General features: G+C 44.7%; 1 protein-coding gene across 2 annotated transcripts in view; it reads right to left on the bottom strand.

The window, feature by feature from the left end:
• LOC123247014 (sodium/potassium-transporting ATPase subunit alpha-2) overlaps window positions 1–18,024 on the bottom strand; it is a 38,682-nt gene extending 20,658 nt beyond the window's left edge. Inside the window, exons 1-8 of one of the 2 annotated variants that reach the window (XM_044675802.1) lie at window positions 17,929–18,024; window positions 13,112–13,216; window positions 12,851–12,910; window positions 11,454–11,657; window positions 9,915–10,028; window positions 9,531–9,665; window positions 7,546–7,663; window positions 3,696–3,964 (exon numbers count right to left, since the gene is read on the bottom strand). In XM_044675802.1, the coding sequence (XP_044531737.1) occupies window positions 3,696–3,964; window positions 7,546–7,663; window positions 9,531–9,665; window positions 9,915–10,028; window positions 11,454–11,657; window positions 12,851–12,910; window positions 13,112–13,216; window positions 17,929–17,940 (1,017 nt within the window). In that variant the 5' untranslated portion in view covers window positions 17,941–18,024. Of the gene's footprint in view, window positions 1–3,695; window positions 3,986–7,545; window positions 7,664–9,530; window positions 9,666–9,914; window positions 10,029–11,453; window positions 11,658–12,850; window positions 12,911–13,111; window positions 13,217–17,928 lie in introns of both variants that reach the window. The other variant, XM_044675801.1, reaches the window with a different exon arrangement.
• Window positions 18,025–22,551: the final 4,527 nt, after the last annotated feature.

A 22,551-nucleotide genomic window follows, 5' to 3' on the forward strand; every position in this document is an offset into this window, starting at 1 on the left:
CTTCTCTCTTTCTTTTCTTCCCACTCTCTTTTCTCTCCCTCCCTCCCTCCCTCTCTCTTTGTCTCTCTCTCTGTCTCTCTGTCTTTCTTTCTGTCTCTCTGTCTCTCTTCCTCCCTTCCTCCATCTCTCTTCTCTCTCCCTCCCTCCATCTCTATCTCTGTATCTGTATCTCTCTTTATATATATATATATGTGTGTGTGTGTGTGTGTGTGTGTGTGTGTGTATGTATGTATGTATGTATGTATGTATGTATTTATATGTGTGTGTGGTCATATAGCTGGAAGGGATCTCAGAGGCCATCTAATCCAGGCCCCTCATTTTACAGATGAAGATACTGAGGCCCAGAGAAATTAGATGACCTGTTCAAAGTCATTCAGGGAGTAAGGGTCAAAGGTGAGGTTGAAACCCAGGCCTTCTAGAGTCAGTATTCTTTCCCTGTCCATTGCTGCCATTCTGATCCCAAAGAGTCTGTATTCTATATTGGTACTGGGAACACAGATGAAATCAGGGTTACTCCAAGTATCGAAAATACACAACACATATTTAGGCTTATACTATAGTTATTTATACATTTTTTTCTTTTCTTCTACTAGATTCAAAGCTCCTCAAGGCCTTGGCCTATATGTGATCTTCTTCACACTCATTTCCCAGTACTATTTCACAAAGTAGATGCATTTAGTACTAATTTTAGATTTGAAGTCAGGTTCTCAGATCTTGGGTTTAAATTACGGGTGACCTTGGGCAAGACCTTCCCTCTGTCTTGGGTCTCAAGGTCCTTTTCTGTAAAATACAGAGGCTGGACAAGATAATCAAGAAGGTCACTTGTAGCTCTAAAGCTTGGCAGACTAGGAAGCGAATGGAGTATATAGGAGAGTCGTGGGTGATAAGGGAGAAAAGGGAATGCAGTCCAGATGGTGAAGGGCCTCGAATGAAGGGATAAAGTTTGGGCCATGTCCTGTAGGCACAGAGGAACCATTAAGGGTTTCTGAGTAGAGCAATAACATAATGAAAGCAGCATAGTGTGGATTAGATGGGAGAGAAACTGAAGCTAGGGAGGCCATTTGAGATGACAGCAGTAATCAAAGTATGAGGTAATGAGATATATTGGATCCAGCTTGTACAGCCTGTCTTCAGGCTGTATAAATTAGAAGTGGGAACAGAAAAGACAGATGAAAAGTGTAAGACGCTTCAAAGCAAGGATCCACAGGATTCGACAACTGGTTGGATGTGGCGTAAAGGAAAATATAAGTGTCAAAAATGAGTCTAGGCCACCACTGTGGGGAAAATATTACTATCTGAAAAAACAAACAAAGAAGGAAGTTAGAAATAGGCACTGTTTTTGATGAGAAGATAATTCTGTTTTATATGGGTTGAGATGGGTGATTATAGGGACATCCAAATGGAAATGTCTGGTAGGAATATTAGCTCCTGTAATTCTGGAGGGAGGTCTGGTACAGACAAGAGATTCGGAAGGAATAAAAATGAAGTAAAAATGCAGTGAGTGGCAAAGATTTTAAAGAGAAAAGACTTAGGGAATACCCACAGTTAGGTGGTAGGAGGAGGAAAAAGGCCCATAAAGGAGGCAGAGAAGATGGAGAAACAGGACAGTAGAGTGTCCTAGAGGCTGAGGGAGAGAGAGTTTTAAGAAGGAATGGAAATGTCAGTATCAAATGCCACAGATAGGTCAAGAAGGGTGAGAAAAGGCTAATGGATCTGGTGATTAGGTCATTGGTGACCTTTGGGAGAACAGTTTTAGGGGAAGCTGGGATTGCAGGAATGAATGAGTAATGAAGAAATGGAGGCCATAGTGTAGCCCATGGATTCCAAAGGGGTTGTAGGAAGCTTAGGTTCATAAAGTAGATTAACAGTTCCCATCTCCCCCAGGTCCCCAGAGCTCCACTGGAATGAATGTCTATGTGGGGATGAGGGAGATTCCGCCTCTTGACTCCTCTTCAAGAATACTTCTTTTCCCCCTTCTTGAACTCAGGTCTTCCTGATATTAAATTTCACAGACTTGGGGTTGAATAGTTGCAACTAGTCATTCCTTCTTCATTCTGTACCTCTCAGATATCTGGGAAAGAGCTGAGGAGTGTAAGCAGAGACATCCTCTAATCCCTCTTCAAGGTGGGGATCAGAAAGCTTAGGTCAGGGCTGGGGAAGGGGTGGTAATTGGTGGGGGGGAATCACCACTCTGTGCCTCAGGAAGTCAATGCTAGGGTTTGCTGGACTCCCAAGATTCACATCTCCTCAGATTCTTCTACTTGTTCCTTGTTCCTTCCTTCCTCTGATTCTGGGACTTGAACCTACAGCTCCCCAAGTCTGGGTTCTTCCCTCTAGATTCCTGCCTTACCAAATACACTCCCTTGGAAGGCAAGGCCATCTCATGGTTCCTCTAGCATGGGTGCTATATCCCAGCCACTAAACTGACAGCTAGATTATTGCAGCAGATGGATCTTTCAAGTCAGGCTCCACCTCTTCCCCGACGTTGCTTCATTTAATTATTGAAGGGGGGACCCTTGTGTGTGCTCATTGCTTAGAGGCTACCTTTTTTTTAAAACCCTTACCTTCTGTCTTAGAATCAATGCTGAGTTCTCAGACATAAGCGAGGCAAGAACTAGGCAACAGGGGTTAAGTGACTTGCCCAGGCTCACACAGCTAGGAAATGTCTGAGGCCAGATGTGAACTCAAGAGCTCCCATCTCTAGACCTGGCTCTCAATCCATTGAACCACCTAGTTGCCCCCCACCCTACTTGTTTTTAATCTATCCTTAATGATATAGGTCCCCATCCTGTAGGTTTTAGATCACCTACATTTGGACTCTGCTTCCATCACTTGCTGAGTTTGTGACTGTGGGTTAACTACTTAAACTCTGAGCCTTGGAATACTCAAAAATAATAACCAATCAAACAGTTATTCAGTTTCTATTATGTGTGGGAAAGAGGTACTAAGGATATAGCAACAAAATGAGATAATGATATTAATGATGAAGATAAATTAAACAGTAATGAGGTGTAATAGCTCACGTTTAAATGCATTTTACCTACATAATCTCATTTGGTTTTCACCAATAATCCTCTGGGAGAATGAGTGCAAATCTTTTTATCCTTTTTTTAAGGATGAAAAATGGAGACTTGGGAACCTGCAGAGAATTTGCCCATGGTCATGCAGCTGGTCAGCTGTCAGATCAAGATTCTAACTCAGAGCTTTTGACTTGAGTCCCAAAGTGGGCACCACAATGTTTCTCTGTATTTATAGGCACTCATCTTCCAGGGCTATTGTGAGGATCAAGAGCCCAGCACTGTGCCCAGCCTGGCACATAGTAGGTATTTAAAGGCGCGTTTCCTTCTAGGAGATTGGGGAGGGGGGAGGTACTAGGCACTTTACAGCGTCAGGGAACAATCTTAGAAAGAAAACCGTCATAAGACAACCAAACATCACAGTTGGGATTAGAACCCAGGTCTTTTGACTGACAGCCTGACATGCTTTTCACACCACCACACTGTCTCTCTTCTGTGTAACCATAATTTTCTAGGGAAATGCAAACTCCTGCTACTCTATCAAAGGCTTATGATTTCTGTTGAAGTCAAATCAAGAGACTTACAAAATAATATGAGCAGGAGCACTCCTACTTGTTAATAAGACAGCACCCCCATTTCTATTGACGCTCTTGTCCCTTCCCAGCCCTTTCCACTTACGGTGACGGTAGCCAGGAGCCCCTCTGGCACATTGGCCACAATGATGCCAATGAGGAAGATGACGGCCTCTAGCCAGCTGTAGCCCAGGATGAGGGAGAGAACGAAGAAGGAGACACCGAGGAAGACAGCCACTCCAGTGATCAGTTGGATAAAGTGCTCGATCTCCATGGCAATAGGTGTTCGACCAACCTCCAGGCCTGAAGCCAGAGTGGCTATTCTGCCCATCACAGTCCGGTCACCTGTAGCTATCACGATGCCCCGGGCTGTGCCTGCATTCAAGGAGAAGGCACCTGGATCAGGCCATGGGGCACATTATAGGAGACACCTTACTAGATATTAGAGATGTGAAAACCAAGCCAAATGCACATTAGGGCTAGAAGGGAACTTAGAAACCAGCTGCTCCAATCCCTTGACAGTTGAAGAAGCCAAGGGGAAATGTCTTATCTTGGATCAGCCAGTGAATCAGTGGCAGGGTGGAGACTAGAACCCAGGTCTCCCTGCTTCCCATTACAGTCATCTTTCCTTTATACCTTCCCAGGCTAGTAGTTGTCTCCCAAGCACAACTAGTTAGTGAGGTCAAATAGATGGGGACTATACTCCAGCCTTGTCTTCTACTAATCACCCTACAGAAAGGTGGATACCTCTGGAGCCCCTTCCAACTCTGAGATTCTAGGATGCTGCTATCACCCACCTCCACTTAGTTAAATTCAGCATAGCTCCCTCTCACATCCATTAGATGGAATTATAAGAATCTTTGCCTATTCTTCTAAGCCAGAATTTTTTAAAGGGGGGGAGGACTATTTTCCCAAGATTTTCTGAAGAAAATAAGCACAAACTGTGGGAGACACAATGGGAGACTATGGGAGACAGTGCAAATAGCAAAAATTTAGTGCATTAACAAAAGATATTAACTGAATCTATAGGAAGGAAAGTGTAGATTGAAGAAAAAAAACAAATTGTATTAATAGGGGTCATTATAATAATTCTAGCTTCTTCAAGATAGATGTATTCAAGACAGAATTATTGAATCTAGGCATATTCTGTATAATGTTTCCTCAACTGACGTTGCCTTGGAATAAAATTATTGATTCGTCATGATCCAAAAGTCATGGGCCCAACTCTAATGTTGTTCCATCAATTAGTTGCCCCTACATAAAATTTATAATATATTTCCTTTGGAACTCATTGCCCCTCAAATGCATCGTTTTGTTTAATATTGTGATTTGCAACTTTAATGATATTTAATATGAATAAAGCTTGTGATACAGTGGAAAGAGAATATAAAATTAATGCCCGGGTTCATATCCCACTTCTACACCTTACTGTGTGATTTTGGAAATCACTTTATTTCCTTATCTGTAAGATAAGGGGGTAAAAGGGGACTTGGTGCTTCTAAGGTTTCTTCCTAATTTATAATAATATTAGCTAGCATTTATATAGTGCTTTAAGGTTTTGTGAAGGGCTTTACAAATATCTCATTTGATCCTCAGATGAACACGGGGAGGCACTATCTATCTATCTCTATACAAGACAATGATTCTTTTTTTTAAACCCTCACCTTCTGTCTTAGAATCAATACTGTGTATTGGCTCCAAGGCAGAAGAGTGGTAAGGGCTAGGCAATAAGGGATAAGTGATTTGCCCAGGGTCACTCAGCTAGGAAGTATCTGAGGCTAAATTTGAACCCAGGACCTCCAGTCTTCAGGCCTGGTTCTCAATTCACTGAGCTACCTAGTTGCTCTTCAGACATGATTGTTTGGGCAAGGAAGTGCAGATAGGGTTTGGCAATTAACTTGAACACAGCCTAGGAGTTGTACAGAGTTCTTCACCTAGTAGGTAAAGGGTTCCTTATTGCAACAGCTGTTCCTTGCCTCACCAACATGATTCTTTTCAACTAGTGCTTCCCTCTGGTCTGGGATTCTGATTAAGCTGGAGAGAGGAAAACATTACTTTTGCTACATCCTTTAGGCCAGAGGTCGGCAATGTATGGCTCTCGAGCCATATCTGTCTCTTTTGAGGGCCAGATATGGCTCTTTCTGCAGGATCCATAATGTCAATTTTTTTTTCAGGCACTGTTACAGGAGCTGCACTGTGAGCACTGTACGGCTCTCACGAAATTACATTTTTAAAAATGTGGCTTTTATGGCTCTCAAAGTCAAAAAGGTTGTCGACCCCTGCTCTAGGATAACAGTGAAGATTCAAATAGACGAAAGATAATTCTGGGCAAACTCAAGGTCCCTTGGGAGACAAGTTTTGTTCTGATCCTGGGGCTCAGGAGCTTGCTTTTAGAGGCTCTTAAAATGCACTCGAGCCTCAGGGTGAAATGGAGGGGAGTAAGAGTCAGTTCTGCTCACCTGCCTCCCAGGTGAGCCTTTCCTGCCCCCTGCTGGGTTCAACAACTGAAAGCATCCTGGGTCTTTCCCAGTTTAATCTATCTCTTCTGCAGCCTTAGCTGTCTGTGCTGGGGCAGTGCCAGTCTCACTCTGCTTACCTCTGTCTGGACTTGCCCTTTTGTCTAGAGAAACCAGATTCTACTCCTGGTCATTGTCCCAGCAAAGGTAAGAGCATATGGGACCACGGGCACCAAAAGAGACCAGGTAAATTCAAATATGATTTGTCAGATTCAGAGTCAGAGATGTGGAGTTTGAAGACTTATTTTATTCCTTACTAGCTATTTTGCTTTTCTAGACCTCAGTTTCCTCATCTGTTAAATGAAGGGGATTAGACTAGATCAGAGATGTCAAACACATAGCTTACTAGCCTCCCAAATGCACAGAGGTAAGTTTAAATGTAATTAACGAAATTTAAAAATATTACATTTTAAAACAAAACCAGTATCTCTCCTGCAGAGACCTTTATGTGTGGATTAGTGGTACAGTGAGTAGAATGCCAGGCCTGGAGCCAGAAAGACTCATCTTCCTGGGTTCAGATTCAACCTCAGATACTTACTGGCTATGTGACCCTGGGCAAGTCACTTAACTCTGCTTGCCTCAGTTTCCTCATCTATAAAATGAGCTGGAGAAGGAAATGGCAAACCATGCCAGTATTTCTGCCAATAAAACTCTAAATCGGATCATAAAGAGTCAAACATGACTAAAAAATGACTAAACAATAAAAGAGTTTCTATTTGAATTTGGGAACTGGCCAATCCCCAAAGTTCCTCCCAGTTCTATATCCTATGAGCTAGAGATTTCCTCTCCTCTGCATTCAACCTCTAGCTCATTTTTATATTGCACTCTTTAATTTACAAAGCATTTCTCCATCAGGGAGGTTAGTGAAGTCCATTTTACAGATGGCAAAGCTAAGGAGGCCATTTGGTTTGATGGAAAGAGCACTGGCCAGAGTTCTAAGAAGCTGAGTTCAAATCCTTACTTCCTACCTCAGTGACTTAGGCAAGTCATCATACCTCTCTGGGCCTCAGATTCCTTCCTGAGGGGTAGGACTAGAGGAACTCCAATCCTTCTAGCTCTAAACCTTTGACCCCATGATGCTCAGAGAATCTAAGTGACTTGCTCACAATCACATCCTTATTAAGTACTAAAGGCAGCAACTGTCCCACTCTGCTATGCTGCTGTTCTCCCTTCCTTGCCAGCACCCCAAAGCCATCGAGGTGCATTTTTCTCTCGTTTCTCACCTCACAGTTTTACCACTTGTAAAGAACTATCCCAGATGAGAAGAGAAACAGCATCACAGTGGAGCCCAGATCTCTGTCTGTGAGGCTTTCCTTTCTGCTTATTAGGGGATAAGGACAACCTCGCTGAAGGAGCTCATCTGGGAGCACTGTTCCTTCTTCCCTGTCAGACATTTCTTTAGGGAGCTTCTCTGGTACCCATTCTGGATCTGCCTCTCACCTTCCACACAGTTGGTGGAGAAGAAGCAGATATTTCGGGTCTCCAAGGGATTCTCATGGGTAAACTCAGGGGAACGGGTCTGTGGTTCTGATTCGCCTGTCAGGGATGAATTGTCCACCTGAGGATAAAGAGACAGCGTAAAGAAGACTCATCAGATAGATGCACATTTACACAAAGACAAGTCCATATCTCCTTAATCACAACTACAAATTTCCAAAGACATCTAGAACACTAGGTTTGTAATCAGAAAACCTGTGCTTACATGCCATTTTCCTACACAGCCTCCCTGAGAATAGTCATGGAGAGCTCAATGTTATCTTGGAAGGAAGTCACTAGTGGGGATCCTCTGAGAACTGTGCTTGTTCCCCTATGCTTGGCTTGCACTATTTAATAATTTGATCAGTGACTTGGATAAATGGCCCACTCACAAAATGTACAGATGAAACAAAGCTAGTTCGGATAAGCTCACACAAAAGCTGTGGTCGGGTTCCCAAAAGGACTGGATGAGATAAAATGTTGGGCCAAATCTAAGAAGAGGAAATTTCATTAGATGAAATGTAAAATCTTAACATTTGGGTTCAAAGAAAATAATTTTGTGAGTAGAAGCTATGATCAAAAATTCCAAAAATGATCAGGGGGCTTAGTGGGCTGCAAGTTTCATATGAATTCGTGCTAGGAAAACAAGGGATTGAATGAGATTATCAGCTGAATTAAGAGAGACTCAGAGTCAAAGCCTGATGAGAGATGGCAATGCCACCACGCTATCTTGGTCAGACTACACCTGGGAGAGTGGGTTCAGGTGTCATCCCATGATTCAGGATATTGATAAACTGGAAAACCTCCCAAGAAGAGTAACAAGGATGTAAAAGAAGTCTCATGATAATTGTATATAAAGATCATCTTGAGAATCTTACAGAAAAGAAGACTTAGGAGGAACATGATCATTGTCTTCAAGAATTCTATGGACAGTTATATGGAAAAGGAATTAGACTTATTTTGCTTGGTTCCCTAAGGCAAAATTGAAGAGTCAAATTTAGGCTCGATGTAAGAAATACTTATGAACAACTCAAGCTATCCCAAAATGGAATGGGCTAGCCTAGAAGGCAGAATTATTTTCTTCATTAAGAAGTTCTCAAGCAAGGGTTGTATTACTATTTTTTAATTTAATTTTTATTTTTTTAAACCCTTACCTTCTGTCTTGGAGTCAATACTGTGTATTGGTTCTGAGGCAGAAGAGTGGTAAGGGTAGGCAATGGGGGTTAAGTGACTTGCCCAGGGACACACAGCTGGGAAGTGTCTGAGGCCAGATTTGAACCTAGGACCTCCCATCTCAACGCCTGGCTCTCAATCCACTGAGCTACCCAGCTGCCCCCTATTACTATTTGTTAGGTATATTGTTGAGAGGATTATTTTTCAGGTACAGGTTGGACTAGATAGTCTCAAAGGTCTTTTCCAATTCTGGATCAGGTTGTTGGAGTCCTGGACTTGGAATCAAGAGATCTGGGATGGAATCTTGGAGTAAGTGATCTCGAAGGTCGCTTCCAGCTATAAATCTATGCTATTATGGTCTTTGGGTCTGACCATTTCTATCCATCTAATGTTACTATTATCTAGCCCATATCTTTCTATATCCACTATGCCAGGTTTATTTCACTAGAAAAAAAATTGTAAATGCTAACATCTCGCTTTACTAGTGTACTCTAAAGCTTACAAAGATCTCAATGGAGTAGACAGTCAACCTTAATCAGGATTTGAACCTATGAGGTTACAGACATCCAATTAGATTTCAAATTCAGGACATAAACACTAATGTCTGTATTAATAAATAAATAACAGGAGAATAAGATAATCCATAGACATCTTATTGATAGGAAGATCAGATGGGTATCATTGAACACCGATAGAATGACAGCTGACTAGCTCTGACTTGTTCCCACTTCTACAATCCACCCAACCGTACATGAGTCTGGTTCCCACCTACTCACCTTGCACCCATGAGAAGAGATGATCCGGAGGTCAGCTGGGACACGATCTCCACCCTTCACTTCCACCAGGTCTCCTACCACCACCTCCTCTGCATTGATCTGCATTTTCTCACCCTCTCGAACCACCAGAGCTTGCTATGGGAAGACAGTCGGGGCATCAGTTTCATCCAGACCACCATTACATTCCTTTATTTCCTCCCTCCCCATTCCTGCTTTTCTATGCCCTCACCCACCTGAGGAGAGAGCTAAGACCCCACTCCTGAAACATCTTCAGAACTTTATCATGACTAGATGAGATAATAGGGCTCCCCCTCACCAAGTCTCCATATTGGAGAGCAGGGGAAACAGGGGAGGGATCAGATAATATCCAACCCTGCCATCTACCTGTGGCACCATGTTCTTGAAGGAATCCATGATCTTGGAGCTCTTGGCCTCCTGATAGTAGGAGAAACAGCCAGTGACAATGACCACAGCTGCCAGGACCACACCCAGGTATAGCTGGAGCAGGAAAAATGTGTTAACTAAATCATGCAACTCCTACCTGATCCCATGAAAAGCAGCTGCTTCAGGGTAGGAGCAGATGATTTTGCAGAATATAATTGCCTTATGTAAAGCATAAGATTTTTTGTTCTGGAGGTGTGTGGGAGCCAGCTTGGGCTTGTGAGAGATTGTTAAATTTTCAGTATAAGTATTTACATTTTGGAAATCATAAAATAATACAAATCAGGCCTTGATTTATTATTTTGTTGATTGTCTACATGCAAGAAAATATTAATGCAAATTCAACTTAAAAATGTGTCATTTGGGGGTAATTAGGTGATTCAGTGGATTGAGAGCCAGGCCTAAAGATGGGCCTTAGGTTCAAATCTGGACTCAGACACTTCCAAGCTGTGTGACCCTGGGCAAGTCACTTAATCCCCACTACCTAGCCCTTTTATCTCTTCTGCCTTGGACCAATTCACAGTATTGATTATGAGACGTAAGGTAAAGGTTTAAAAATAAAAAAGGTGTGTCATGTTATATAATTTTCCCCTAGTGGAAAGCCTGTGGTTAAATATTTACCAGCACACCCTTGCTTTGTTTCCACTGAGTGTGTTGCCTCAGAAGGTGGGATTGTGGATAGAGAGAATTCACCTTCCTGACTCTAAACCTATACAGTCGATGGAGTTGGGAAGATATAGAAGGAATTAGAGAAGAGCCATCACTAAGGAATGAAATGGCAACAAATGGCTCCATGGAGAAGAGCCAGTCCTTGAGGCATTGGAACCCTCTCTCTTCTACTTCTCAACTGTGTGATCTTGGACAAATTACTTAACTTTTCAGAGCCTCAATTTCCTCATCTGTAAAATGGAAATAAGATTTTTGTAAGAAAATGTGTGGCAAACTTTAAAGTGCTATAAAAACGTAAGGTGTTATTATTGAAGGCTCTCATTTCTATAGCATTTCACATTTCCCCCAAAGGATTTACATCCATCATTTAATCTTCATAACAACCTATTATTATATTCATTTTACAGATGAAACTAAGACTGAAAGGTTAAAATATGCATAAGTTTCACACAGATAAATAAGTGTCTGAGGTGGGATTTGAGCCCAGGTCTCTTCATGATTCCAAGTCCTGTGCTTTACCCACTAAGAATGATGCCTTATTTATTATTCTTATTATTCCCATCATTTTGCCTTGGCAGCGGTGGTAGGGTTTTCAAGCTGCTGATCACAAGTATATGAGGCATTTTTTTTTAGCACCAGCTCAGGAGCCAGCCTCCTCGCTGAGTCACTGCCCAGTCAGGTCTCAGCTTCTGTAAATGAAGAATTTTGCTCAAGGATCTAGTGCTGGAGATTGAGGATTTAGGGATTCCAAGATGGGGAGGGCCAAAGGACAGGATCAACCACACAGGCTAGTAAACAAATCTCAAGGCTCACATTGTCATTGGATGGCTCATCTTCCATGGCTGCCTGGATGCCATAGGCCAGGAAGCAGAGCAGAGCCCCAATCCAGAGCAGGATGGAGAAGCCCCCAAAGAGTTGTCGACAGAATTTGACCCATTCTGGGGTGGTGGGTGGTGGAGTGAGAGCGTTGGGTCCATCCCGGGCCAAGATATCCTGGGCTCGCTGGTTGGTGAGGCCCTAGAAAGGTGATGAAAGGAATAGACTCAATGATCATTAAGGTTCTTTCTGGATGAATCATTGTACAAGATTCCATACACATATGGAATACATGCATTCTATAACATTTCAAACAGTGGAGTGAGGTAATGAACTAGGTACCAAGGATGCCAAGATTCTGAGAAATTGTAACATTTTTCAGTGTAAGTATTTACATCTCGGAAATTAGAAAATGCTACAAATCAGATCTTGATTTGTTATTTTGTTGATTTAGTCTAGACTGGAGAAAATGATAGAAAAAATGTTCATGCAAATTCAACTTAAAAGTGAATCTTGCGGGGGCAGCTTCACCACTTCCTATCATTTTTCCTCACCTCTTTCCCTTTCTCCTTTCTTTTCTGCCCCTCTAATTGTCCCCATAGGCCCAATACCTTCTTTTCTTCCTAGCTCTATTCCCTTGTTTAATAACCTCAGAAGGGAAGAAAGATCTCCAAGCCCACTGCAGAGGCAGAGCCAGACTTGAGATAGCCAAAGATGGGACCAAAGACCTGCAGGATAGAGCTTCCAGGAAAGAGTCTCAAGAGCCCTCTCCTCTCAGCCCTTCTGTTCCTACTCAACAGGGAAGTTGAGGAGAAATCTGTTGTACTCGTAGTCAGGACTGCCCAATTTATCATTTGACAGAATTACAGAATCTGAGTAGACTCTGTAGATTCCAGGACTTATCTAGTGCAGTTCAGATTTAAATAGGAATCCCCTTTTAGTACACCTAATGAGACATCCTTGAGCCTCTGCCAAAAGACTTCCAGTGAGGGAGAATCCTCTATTCCCTAGGAGAACCCATTTTACTTTTTAATCATTTTGATTGTTAGGGTTTTTTCTCCCTTACTTCAAACAAAATTTGCCTCTGGAACTTCTCCCCCTGCCTCCTCCTTCTGCCACTATGTTTATTAGACTTGTGATGGAGTACAGCAGGGTAGAAAGGGCACTGAATCAAGAAGCCCAGTGTTTCTAATGGAATGATTTGGGGCAAGTCAATCTCTTTGAGTTTCTATTTCCTTCTTTCTAGTTCTAACATTCTGTGCATCCTTTCTAGACCATAATATTGAGAGGACAGAAGCCATCTTGTGGCTAGGAGACATTCCCTCAGAGAGTAAGGGAGACCAGGAGCAAAGTGGGGGCTCTTCTTCCTACCCCCAAGGAAATCCCCAACTCACCTTGGACAGGTCTACCTGATACTTTCGACCCAACTCATCCAGGGATAGCTTGTGGTCATCCTGAGGAGGAAGCAAGCAGTTACTTTAAGGGAAGAAAGGAATTCAGGGAAGTGGCTTGGATAGCTCTATGGGCATGAAAGGAACCCAAGGCTTTTCTAGTAGCCAACCCCAGGAATGACACAGCTCTCCCCACTTGAGGAAGGTTCAATTTCAAGGGATGGAAAAGACAGAGAAGGTCCCAGGGCAAGAGGTTGTCCTCACCATGGCCACTTCCTTCTTCAATTCATCCAATTCCTTCTCTTTTTGCTTCTTCTTGCCGCCCCCATTTTCTGTGGTGGTGGCGGCAGGTGAGTACTCTCGACCAGCCTAAGATAAGAATTAATTCCAGGGAATTAGGAAGAAGAGAGGAATCTGGGACTGCTTTCCTTAAGAATAAAGATACTGCTTCAAAGGCAAGGGATTTTCTATGGGGTTTGTGAAGGAACTGGAGTAGAATGGAAAAAGGAGAGAATTTGGAGCCAAGAGGACCTGGATTTGATCCCTGCTTTGCTATCTATTACATATATGACCTTGGGAAAGTCATTTTACCTCTGTGGGTTTTCATTACCAGTTAAAATGAAGGGGTTGTTTGTCCTAGATGATATCTAAGGTACATTCCAGCTCTATTATTAGGCTACAAATTCAATTCAATAAATGTTTGTTAAGGGAGAGCTAGGTGGCTTACCAAATAAAGAGCCAGGCCTGGAGAAAGGAGGTCCTGGGTTCAAATGTGGCCTCAGACTTTGCTTCCCAGCTAAGTAATCCTGGGCAAGTCATTTAACCCCCATTGACTAGCTCTTACTGCTTTTCTGCCTTAGAACTAATACACAGTTTTGATTCTAAGAGGGAAGCTAAGGGTTTTAGAAAAAATAAACACTAAGTATTTAATAGGAACAAAAACAGTGGATAGCTCCAAAATCAAATATGGCCAAGTCCCTGCCTTCAAAGAGATTGTAATATTTTAGTCTCGAAATCAAGCCTGAAGGAAGTCCTAGGCTGTTTAGGAGAAAAGTAGAAGGTGGCAGGTTAGGAAAACTGTATCTGGCCTTGGGGTTTCTCTGCCCACATGACCAGGACCACTTGGGAATATCTTAGATTTAAAGGAGGGAAGTGAGAATGCTGGAGAAAAGACAGGCTTTGGGGGAGAACTTTGGGATTAGGGGGCCAAGAGGATCTGAGTAAGAAGGAGAAGCTTGAGAGAGTAGGCCAGTGATATGAGAAGGGTGAGAGGCTTGAGGAATAAAGGAGTGGAATCTGGGGAATGGGGATTTTTAAAAATATATTTTTCTGGGAGCCCTGTTTACCCTGGAAGTCTGCCCTTGGTTGCCATATTCATCTCCCTTTCTGGGGATAGGGTGACACCTGGAGGTCCCTTAAGACCCACATCCTCATTTTGGTTTAGTTGGTCACTTTTCTACCCTCATTTCTACTCATAGGCACGAATGGGATAAGATGTGAGCCCTGATAGTTCCTAAATATAAGAATTTCCAAATTCAGGATCCATCTTCCAGGAACCCATTATGAGTCAATCAACAGTCAAATCAATGAGCATTTATTAATTAAAAACCCCTTATCTTCTGTTTTAGAATTTATATAAAGTATTGGTTTCAAGATCGAAGAGTGGTAAGGTCTAGAGATAATTGGACTTAAGTGACTTGCCCACGGTAACAGAGCCCACTTTTGAAACTAGGACCTCCCAACTCCAGGCCTGGCTCCCTATCCACTGAATTACCCAGCTATTCCAACAAGCACTTGTTAATAAGCACTATGTGCCAGGCACTGGGCTAAGAGTAGTACAGGGCTAAGGTACCATTAAATTGATGAGACTTTAGAATTTGGAAGTTAGATTTGGGTCATAGGAGAATCCGCCGGGCTCCTGGGATTCAAAATTGAAAAAGACTGTGCCCCAGGGTCGGGAACATTTCCCTCCAAAGTGGCCTCAGCCCAAAGATCCACTTTGGCATGTTACAAGGATTGTGACTCAGCTCCGGTGTGGGCACAAGAACTCACCGGAAAGGGATCCTTTTCACTTCAACCTCCTCCATTCTCTTCTCCCCACCCCCACTCAGGGACATGATGACCTTGTGGTGAGAAGGCTGGGCTGAGAAGGTTTGGTTGGAAGTCAGGACTTGTTGGCTTCATCATAGGGCCCAATCAAACCTCACTAAAAGGCCTCCCAGATTGTTTCCACCTCCATGCCTCAGTTTCCCCCTCGGGACTATGTGGAGGGGTTTGTGACTGGTTTCCCCCTTAGTCCTGCCCCTCCCTTTCCCACATTTCCTAAGAGGACTTGTGGGCAGTTTATTAGATTGGACAGATTTTGTAAATAAGAATTTCAGTTCTTTGAACTCTCTGACCCTATACTTTGTGGGAGAGGTTGCTAGCTGAGAAGGCAAGGGGGGCAGCTGTGATGTAAAGGGTTGAATAAAGCAAGAGACCAAACAATTTCTCTATGCTGGACAAAGTCTTCAGGGAAAGGTTAGAGTGCCTGGGGTAGAGGGACAAGGACCAAGGTTAGGAATTTAATGTGAATTTTGACATAAAAGAAATTATGTGAAAATGAATTTCAAGTGTATATATTTTCTAAAAAACCACCAGCCTAGAAATTTTGGCCATAGGATGCAGTCTGCTCTTAGCAGCTCCTCCTCTCCCCCCCTACCATCCCACTCCATTCCCCAGCAGGCCTTGAGCTTGGGACAGACTGCCCACTCTCCCCCCTCCTCCTGTCCTGGCAGGCGTCTTGGGCTCTGGAGCCAGGAGCCCACAGAGAGCCAGGGCCAGCGGCAGCCTAGGGAAGAAAGAGAGAGAGGAAGGAAGGACCCCTCTGCCTCTTAACCCCCCCTCCCCTTTACCCACTCTCCCCTTCTCAGGGTCCTGAATGTGGAAGGAGAACAGAGAGTTCTTTCTGAGAAAGCCAGAGGCTGGGACAGAGCGGGGGCGACTGGAAATCAGCCCAATCCCCCTCCCACCCTACCTCCCCACTGCAGCTGGAGAAGGCCTGCATCCCCCTCCCAACACTATTATCCCTCCCCCACCTCCCCGGCCATCCTTCATGGCTATGGGGCAATGTGATGAGACCAGCTTAGGGCTAGGGACCGGCAGTCCCTTATGGGACTGATAGGAAGTTGACAATTCTGAACTGGGGAGCAGGACCCTAGAAACCAGAGTCTGGGGAGTCTATCCTGTCACAGAGAACAGAGTGGTCCTTCCTGATGATCTGGAATCCAAGCTGCAGCCACCCCCATCTCACTTTGCCTCCTTCAGCTGAAGCAGAGTCTGTTTTCCTTCCCTATCTGGCTTTTATTACAACCTATGTCACCAAAGGGGGAGTTTCGGGGTCATCGAGAGACACTTGGATGCTGGGGGATTAAAGCTGGGGCTAGCAGATGATCTAGAGAATTCTACAACTTTAATAGAACCCCTTTCCCTGGAACTAGGCATTCCTGGGTCCTCATCAGCATCACCTTCCCAGTAGCCCTTGGACTGGAAGGAATCTCAGATGTCCTAAGGTTAAAGTGGGAAAGTAACTCTCCTCTTGTCTCCCCTTCCCATGATCCCTATTACCTGCCCTTCTCCTCATCCTTTAACTCTCTCCCATACTCTTCATACCAAATACTCCTGGCAGACTCACCAGGAACTCCCTCCCTCCTCCAGGAGATTCATTCCTCCTGTTATTACAGAATCCAAAGCTCATCTGAAGGACTCGGGACTATGGGAATGCCCAAAGATATAGAATGTCCCAAAGGCATTTCTTCTGACACTAATGTGTGTGCAAGCACCCCCTCCCCAATGCATGATGGCAGCTACCCTTGGCCCTTATCACAAGTTGAGTTCCTTTGACATATTTTCACAGACAGATACAAATGTGCATCCTTCCACATATACATGTGTGTATACATACACACACACACACAGATGCATTCATGGACACAGTGATACAGGGCCACACACTGTGAATCCCTCACCCTCTATTTATAGCTCTCATCCAAGCCCAGGAACCCTGGTGTCCCCACCCCACAGCTTTCTCAGCTGTTGAACTCAGATGTGTCCTGGTCTGACCCTTCATGATTCCCTTGTCCTCTGGGAAGCCTCTCCACACAAGGAGACCCTCTCCACTGCTCACTACTGACTCCAGTTTTTCTCTAGAAGTCGTCTATTCTTAACTATGCCCTTTCCCAGAAGAAAGGGGTTGGTGGTGCTATGATGTATAAGGGGATAGGGTCAATCCTCCACAGAAGCTTCCCTCAAGGGTCCAAAAGATAGTCGTGCCCACAGAAGTTCTATAATCTGCTCAACAGACATTCCTTTTGCCTGAGAATGCCATGGGCAGGAGGTAAGGGGGCAGATTGCTCTCACTAACCACTGGGAAAGTCTCTGCTGAGCCTAGCCCTAAGCCCAAGGACAATGCTGCCCAGGACACGGTGGTGGGGGGGGCTGTCACTCCTCCCCCAGCTCTCCCAGCTGTCCCTGGCACTCAGTGCCCAGGGAACTGGGTGTCCAAAGTTGTTTGGCTACCCAGGGAATGAGATGCCGAATCCCTATAGCTTCCGCCCCTCCCAGTCGTCAGTAAGCAGGAGGGCTTTCTACCCTCTCTGACTGGCAGTCCCAAGGGGCTGTCTTTTGGGTCCTGGGAACAAACGGGACCAGATGACCCTTCAATTGGATACTTAGGGTGAGAGAGAGAAAAGCAGCAAGTGAATGGGAATACGAGAGTGTTAGGAAGAGGATTAAAGAGTAAGTTTGAAAAAGTTCAGGGCGGGTCCGAGTGTGGGAGAGGGGATCTTTCTACGAGTGGAGATGTGTGAAGAGGATGACTTCAAATGTGTGTGTGTGTGTGTGTGTGTGTGTGTGTGTGTGTGTGTGTGCCCACCTCCCGACTGCCTCCCTGGATCTTTCTCACCACATCCCACTCTCTCCTCTCCACCCCTACCCCCCCATCCCCGGTCCCTATTCTGCCAACCGCCCCTCCTCGGAGCTCCATGCTTGGTAAGAGACATGGTCGTGGAGAACTAGTGGGCTCAGCTTTCAGGGGTACTCACCCCGCGGCCCATCTTGGGGCAGAGGAACTGCAGGGACTGAGAACGGAGAGGCCAATGGGAAGGATCGTCAACTCGGACAGGCGGGACAGGCGGAGATCGAGTCAGACGGACAGAGACAGCCGAAGTAACAGGGTAGCTTTAAATAGGTCTCTCTCCCCCTCAGCCCCCCTCTCCTGCTCGGGAAAGAGCCGTTTGTTGAAATAGGATCCCTGAGGGCTCCTCCCCTCCAGCCCCTTCATGCCTCTTGTCCTGATGGTTGCCTTCCCTCCCCAGTTTCTGTCTCCGCGACTTGCCTTTGGCAGCTACCAATGGAGGGAGTGGGGAGATTTTGGGGAGGGGGGGTTGGGGACTAGAAGAGGGTGGAACCTCTTCAAAATAGTTCTTATAGAGCCGAAATGATTGGAGGGAGAGGTCTGTTCATTTAGATCCTCAACTCTAAGCCCCATGAAGAGGGAAGACAAAAATGAGGAGAGGATGTAATGAGAGAAGAATTGGGGACCTAGGTAGGAGTCTAAAGAGCTGAGACTGCCTATTCCAGAACTGTTAGTTTACAAATTAGGAAACTGGTTAAGTGACTTGCCCAAGGTCACACAGCAGGACCAGAATGCAGAATGAACCACAATTCATTGGACTCTGATGCCTTTGAATATTGAGGGAAAGCTTAGTTATGGAAGTCAAGGCAACCTCTTGAGAAGGTGCCTCAGGTCTGCAGATGGGGGAGCAAGGGCTTCCCAGGTCTGTTCAGGGGCTAAAAGGTAGACATGATTGTCTTCCACAGGAACACTGACAAGGGCCTCTAAATTCTGCACCTAAGCTTCCTAGGAAATCCATAGGACTAGGGGTGGCAATGGAGGGATAATGTGGGAGAGGCAGATCAAAGTAGCAAAGTGTCCCTGGGAGCCCCTGGATTCATTCCAGGTGAATGGTTTGTGAGGTGACCCATTCCCCTGTTCCTTTGCCTTAGAACCCTAGAGCTTTCACACCCAGTCCCTGTTCTAGCAGTTGGGATAGAATCAAGAGGAGAGGAAAGGTTTGGGGATAGGGTTAGAAAGGGAGGTGGGAAAGGAGACACTAAGGAGTAAAATGAAATGGACAACGGGAATGCAGTCAGAAAATCAACTCAAAACAGTTTTCAAGTCTACAAAATGAGACAAGGGTAAATGAGGCAGTCCAGTAGCACAACAGATGGACTTGAAGTCAGCAAGGGCTGAGTTCAAACGTGGCCTCGAGCAGTTCCTAGATGTATAGCCCCAGGCAAGTCACTTTAACTCTGTTTGCCTCACTTTCCTCATCTGTAAAGTGGGAATAATAATGGCACCTACTTCTTCCCATGGTTTTTGGGAGAATAAAAGGAGATAATCACTAGAGTGCTTTTGCAGACCTTAAAAGTGTCATAAAAATGTTAAATATCATTTCCAGTGATGATTCAGACAGAAGAAGAGCTGAGGTCAGACATCAAGATTCTCATACTAGGAAGGAGCATAAGATTCTGGAACAGGTCATGGGATTTAGAACTGGAAGAGTCCTTCAAGATCTTCTCATCCAATGCCCTAGTTTTACAGACGAGAAACTAGTGCTGAAGTGAGATGACTTGCTTAAGGTCATTTGAACCTCAAGTCATTGATCCAAGGTATCTTTACTGGGGGAAAGTGAGTAATCTCTTCAGGTCGGGATGCCTTTAACTGGATGTAGGCTGACAGTGTGCATCCAAGAGGCAGGATAAATTAGATGACTGTTGAATGGGATCTGCTGTGCCCCCCAAGTTTAGGAACATCCTTGTTGCTGTAAGGGGGAAAAAGAACAGAGGCAGGGCTTAAGAAAAGTTCTGAGGGGGGGTGTGAAAGAAGGAGAAAAATCTCTACCATCTCGGGACAGACTTTTCCTTCTTTGGGGATTTGCGCTGGGCAAAAGTAGGGAGAGAGAGAGAGAGAGAGGCTATCATAGCATAGACTTTTCTAGTAGTACTTCCCTGCTTTTCTGGGGAAAGTGAGGACCTGAGATACCCACAAAAGAGAATGATAGCTGGCTGGGGCAGATGGAGAGGAAAAAGTGAGGAAGAAAGCAAGGAAGGGGATGTCATACGGGCTGAGGTCCTAGGGAGCATTGGGCCTCTCCAAGGCTGAGTCAGGTCTGTCTCTGACTCCAGAGGGGAGCTCCCCACAGAGGGATTATCGCCTGTTCTCTCTTGCAAATCCGATCTCTGTGCTCAAGGCTCCGGCCTGAATTCCCCAAATAACTGACTCCCCCCCTTCCTGCTATGCCGCTGGGATTTTCCATTACAGGGATCCGGTGGGGGCACGGCCCACTTCCGAACAGACATGCCTGCTGGAGGTAGAGCAGAGCCCATAAGTTCCCCCCACAACCCTTACTTGGCACCCTCCCTTCCCCCTGCAAAGGCTTCCCCTGTTATACAGCCTAGAGAGGCTAGAAAGGGGAAGAAAAAAAAAGGGAAAAAGGATGGAGGTGCAGAAAAATGACCAAATCTTAGTTTTAGCTCTCTAAAGAATTAGGGGTATGTGAAGAAAGGATGAAGAGGAAGGGACAGATATTGTACACCAAGAAGGACATCCTGGTAGAAGAGACCCTAGAAGGAGGAAACAAGAAAAACCAGAGGCATTTGGTAGCACAGTAGACTGTGTAGTGGGCTCAGAGACACTTATTCGATGTGTGACCCTTGGCAAGTCACTTACCTTCTGTCTACCTCAGTTCCCTCAACTGTACGTTAGAAATAATAAAAGCACCTACCTTACAGGGTTGATGAGAGAATAAAATGAGATAGTGTTTGGGAAAAAGACAACTAAAAATGCAAGCAGGTGCTATCTCTTTTTGTACCCCAGTCATTGGGGGTGACTGAAGAGATCTTGTCTAAAAGAAGAGACTAGAAAATGAATTTAGAGTAATCTGTCTTCCACATCTGGGTCTTTATTGAGAAGAACTAAGCATTAGAACTCTCTTCTGGCCTTGATCCTCTTGAGAACTCGGTTTCACTACTTCATGAGGACAATGAAGAGTAAATATAGGGAAATCTCTAGGCTCAGAATCTCTCCCACAGTCAAAAATAACTTTGTGATGGGGGCAGCTAGTTGGCTCAGTGGATTGAGAGACAGGCCTGGAGAGAGGAGGTCCTGGTTCCAATATTTCTGGCTGTGTGATCCTGAGCAAGTCACTTAATCTCCATTGCCTAGCCCTTACTTAGAAATAATACATAGTATTGATTCTAAGATGGAAGGTAAGAGTTAAAAATTTTTAAAAAGCCCAGGAGAACCATAGGAGTTGAAAGAGAAGTTCATCTACTTCAAATGATTCATTTTACAGATGAGTAAACTGAGACCCAAATTAGGAAAGTGACTTGCCTAAGATCACACAGCTAGTGAGTGGAAGAGCTAGGCCATGGATTCATGCCATCAGACCCTTAATTCCCATGAGCTTTCTGCTACACCATGATTTTCTTTAAGAAAAATAAGGCCCTGCTGTTAAGACAAGAACCAGTGTCATTCTACTTGTAACCCTATAATGCCTGTACATTTTAGAGCCTGCATAGAGTAATGAAAAGAGACCTGGTCTTGGATTCAGGTGACCTACATTCAAATCCTCATTTTGTTACTTGCAGCTAACTGCAATGACCACAGGTAAAATTTAAGCTTCTATGAGCCTCAGTTTCCCCACCTGTAAAATAGAAATAAAACATGCGTCATTTCTCTCCCAGAGCTGTAGTGGTTATAATAGCCTCTGGAAAGCCTGACTTTTCTTAGCTCCCCCCTTAAAGTTAGGATTATGTCCTCTCCTGTCTGCTTAATGGACATAGAACTCAGCAGCAGCATCTCATACCTTTGCCAAACTCAAACCCAAAGTAAATCCAGTGGATTTGGGGTTGCTGTTCACTTGGAGGAAGGGCCACATTGGGCACGGAGCCTGCAGTCTATGTGTGGGATTCCTGGCTCCTAATCACCACTGTTTCTGCTTTCCTTTGGAGAATATAGTCTCTGCCCTGGAGTTCAGTGTCTTCCTTCCCCCACTCAGAGAGATTCCTTCTTCCCCCACCCCTACCCCCCCCACTAACAAACACCCTTGGATCTGGGACTAGAACAGAGGCACTCTCACCCTCTTGAGTCTGGGTACCTGGCTCAGGCTACTACTCTCTTCCCTTGGGCATCCGGTTGGCCTGGGGCCTTTGGCAACGTAGGATTCTAGGGGAGAGTAAGAAGGAATTTATCGGGGGGGAGGGGAAGAAAGAAGTCCAGAATGACTGGGGGAGGGATTGGAGTTGGAACAGGAATCAAAGCTGAGAAGAGAAATCACAGAAGCCAGGGCGGGAGACTGTTCAATGAGGAGGAATAGAGAGGGGAAGAAGAGTGATTGGCTTGGTAGAGGGATGAACGAGGAATGCTAGGACTGGGGGAAGCTTTGTTTGGTTTGCCAAGGAAAGAGCTAAGGAGCAGGAGAACTGACTGCGAGTGTGAATGATGGTATGGGTGAGAATGAGTACATAGACACACATCCATGTAAGCTTATTGATGGTGCATTCATGTGTGAGAGTGGAAGAGAATTTAAATTAAAAATACAGCTGAGTGGAGGAGGAGAGAGTCAAGGGAAGGCATTCATGTAGGAGAAGGCAACTTCAGA

Source organism: Gracilinanus agilis, chromosome 4 (genome assembly GCF_016433145.1).
Source record: "Gracilinanus agilis isolate LMUSP501 chromosome 4, AgileGrace, whole genome shotgun sequence".
Classification (NCBI taxonomy): Eukaryota; Metazoa; Chordata; class Mammalia; order Didelphimorphia; family Didelphidae; genus Gracilinanus; species Gracilinanus agilis.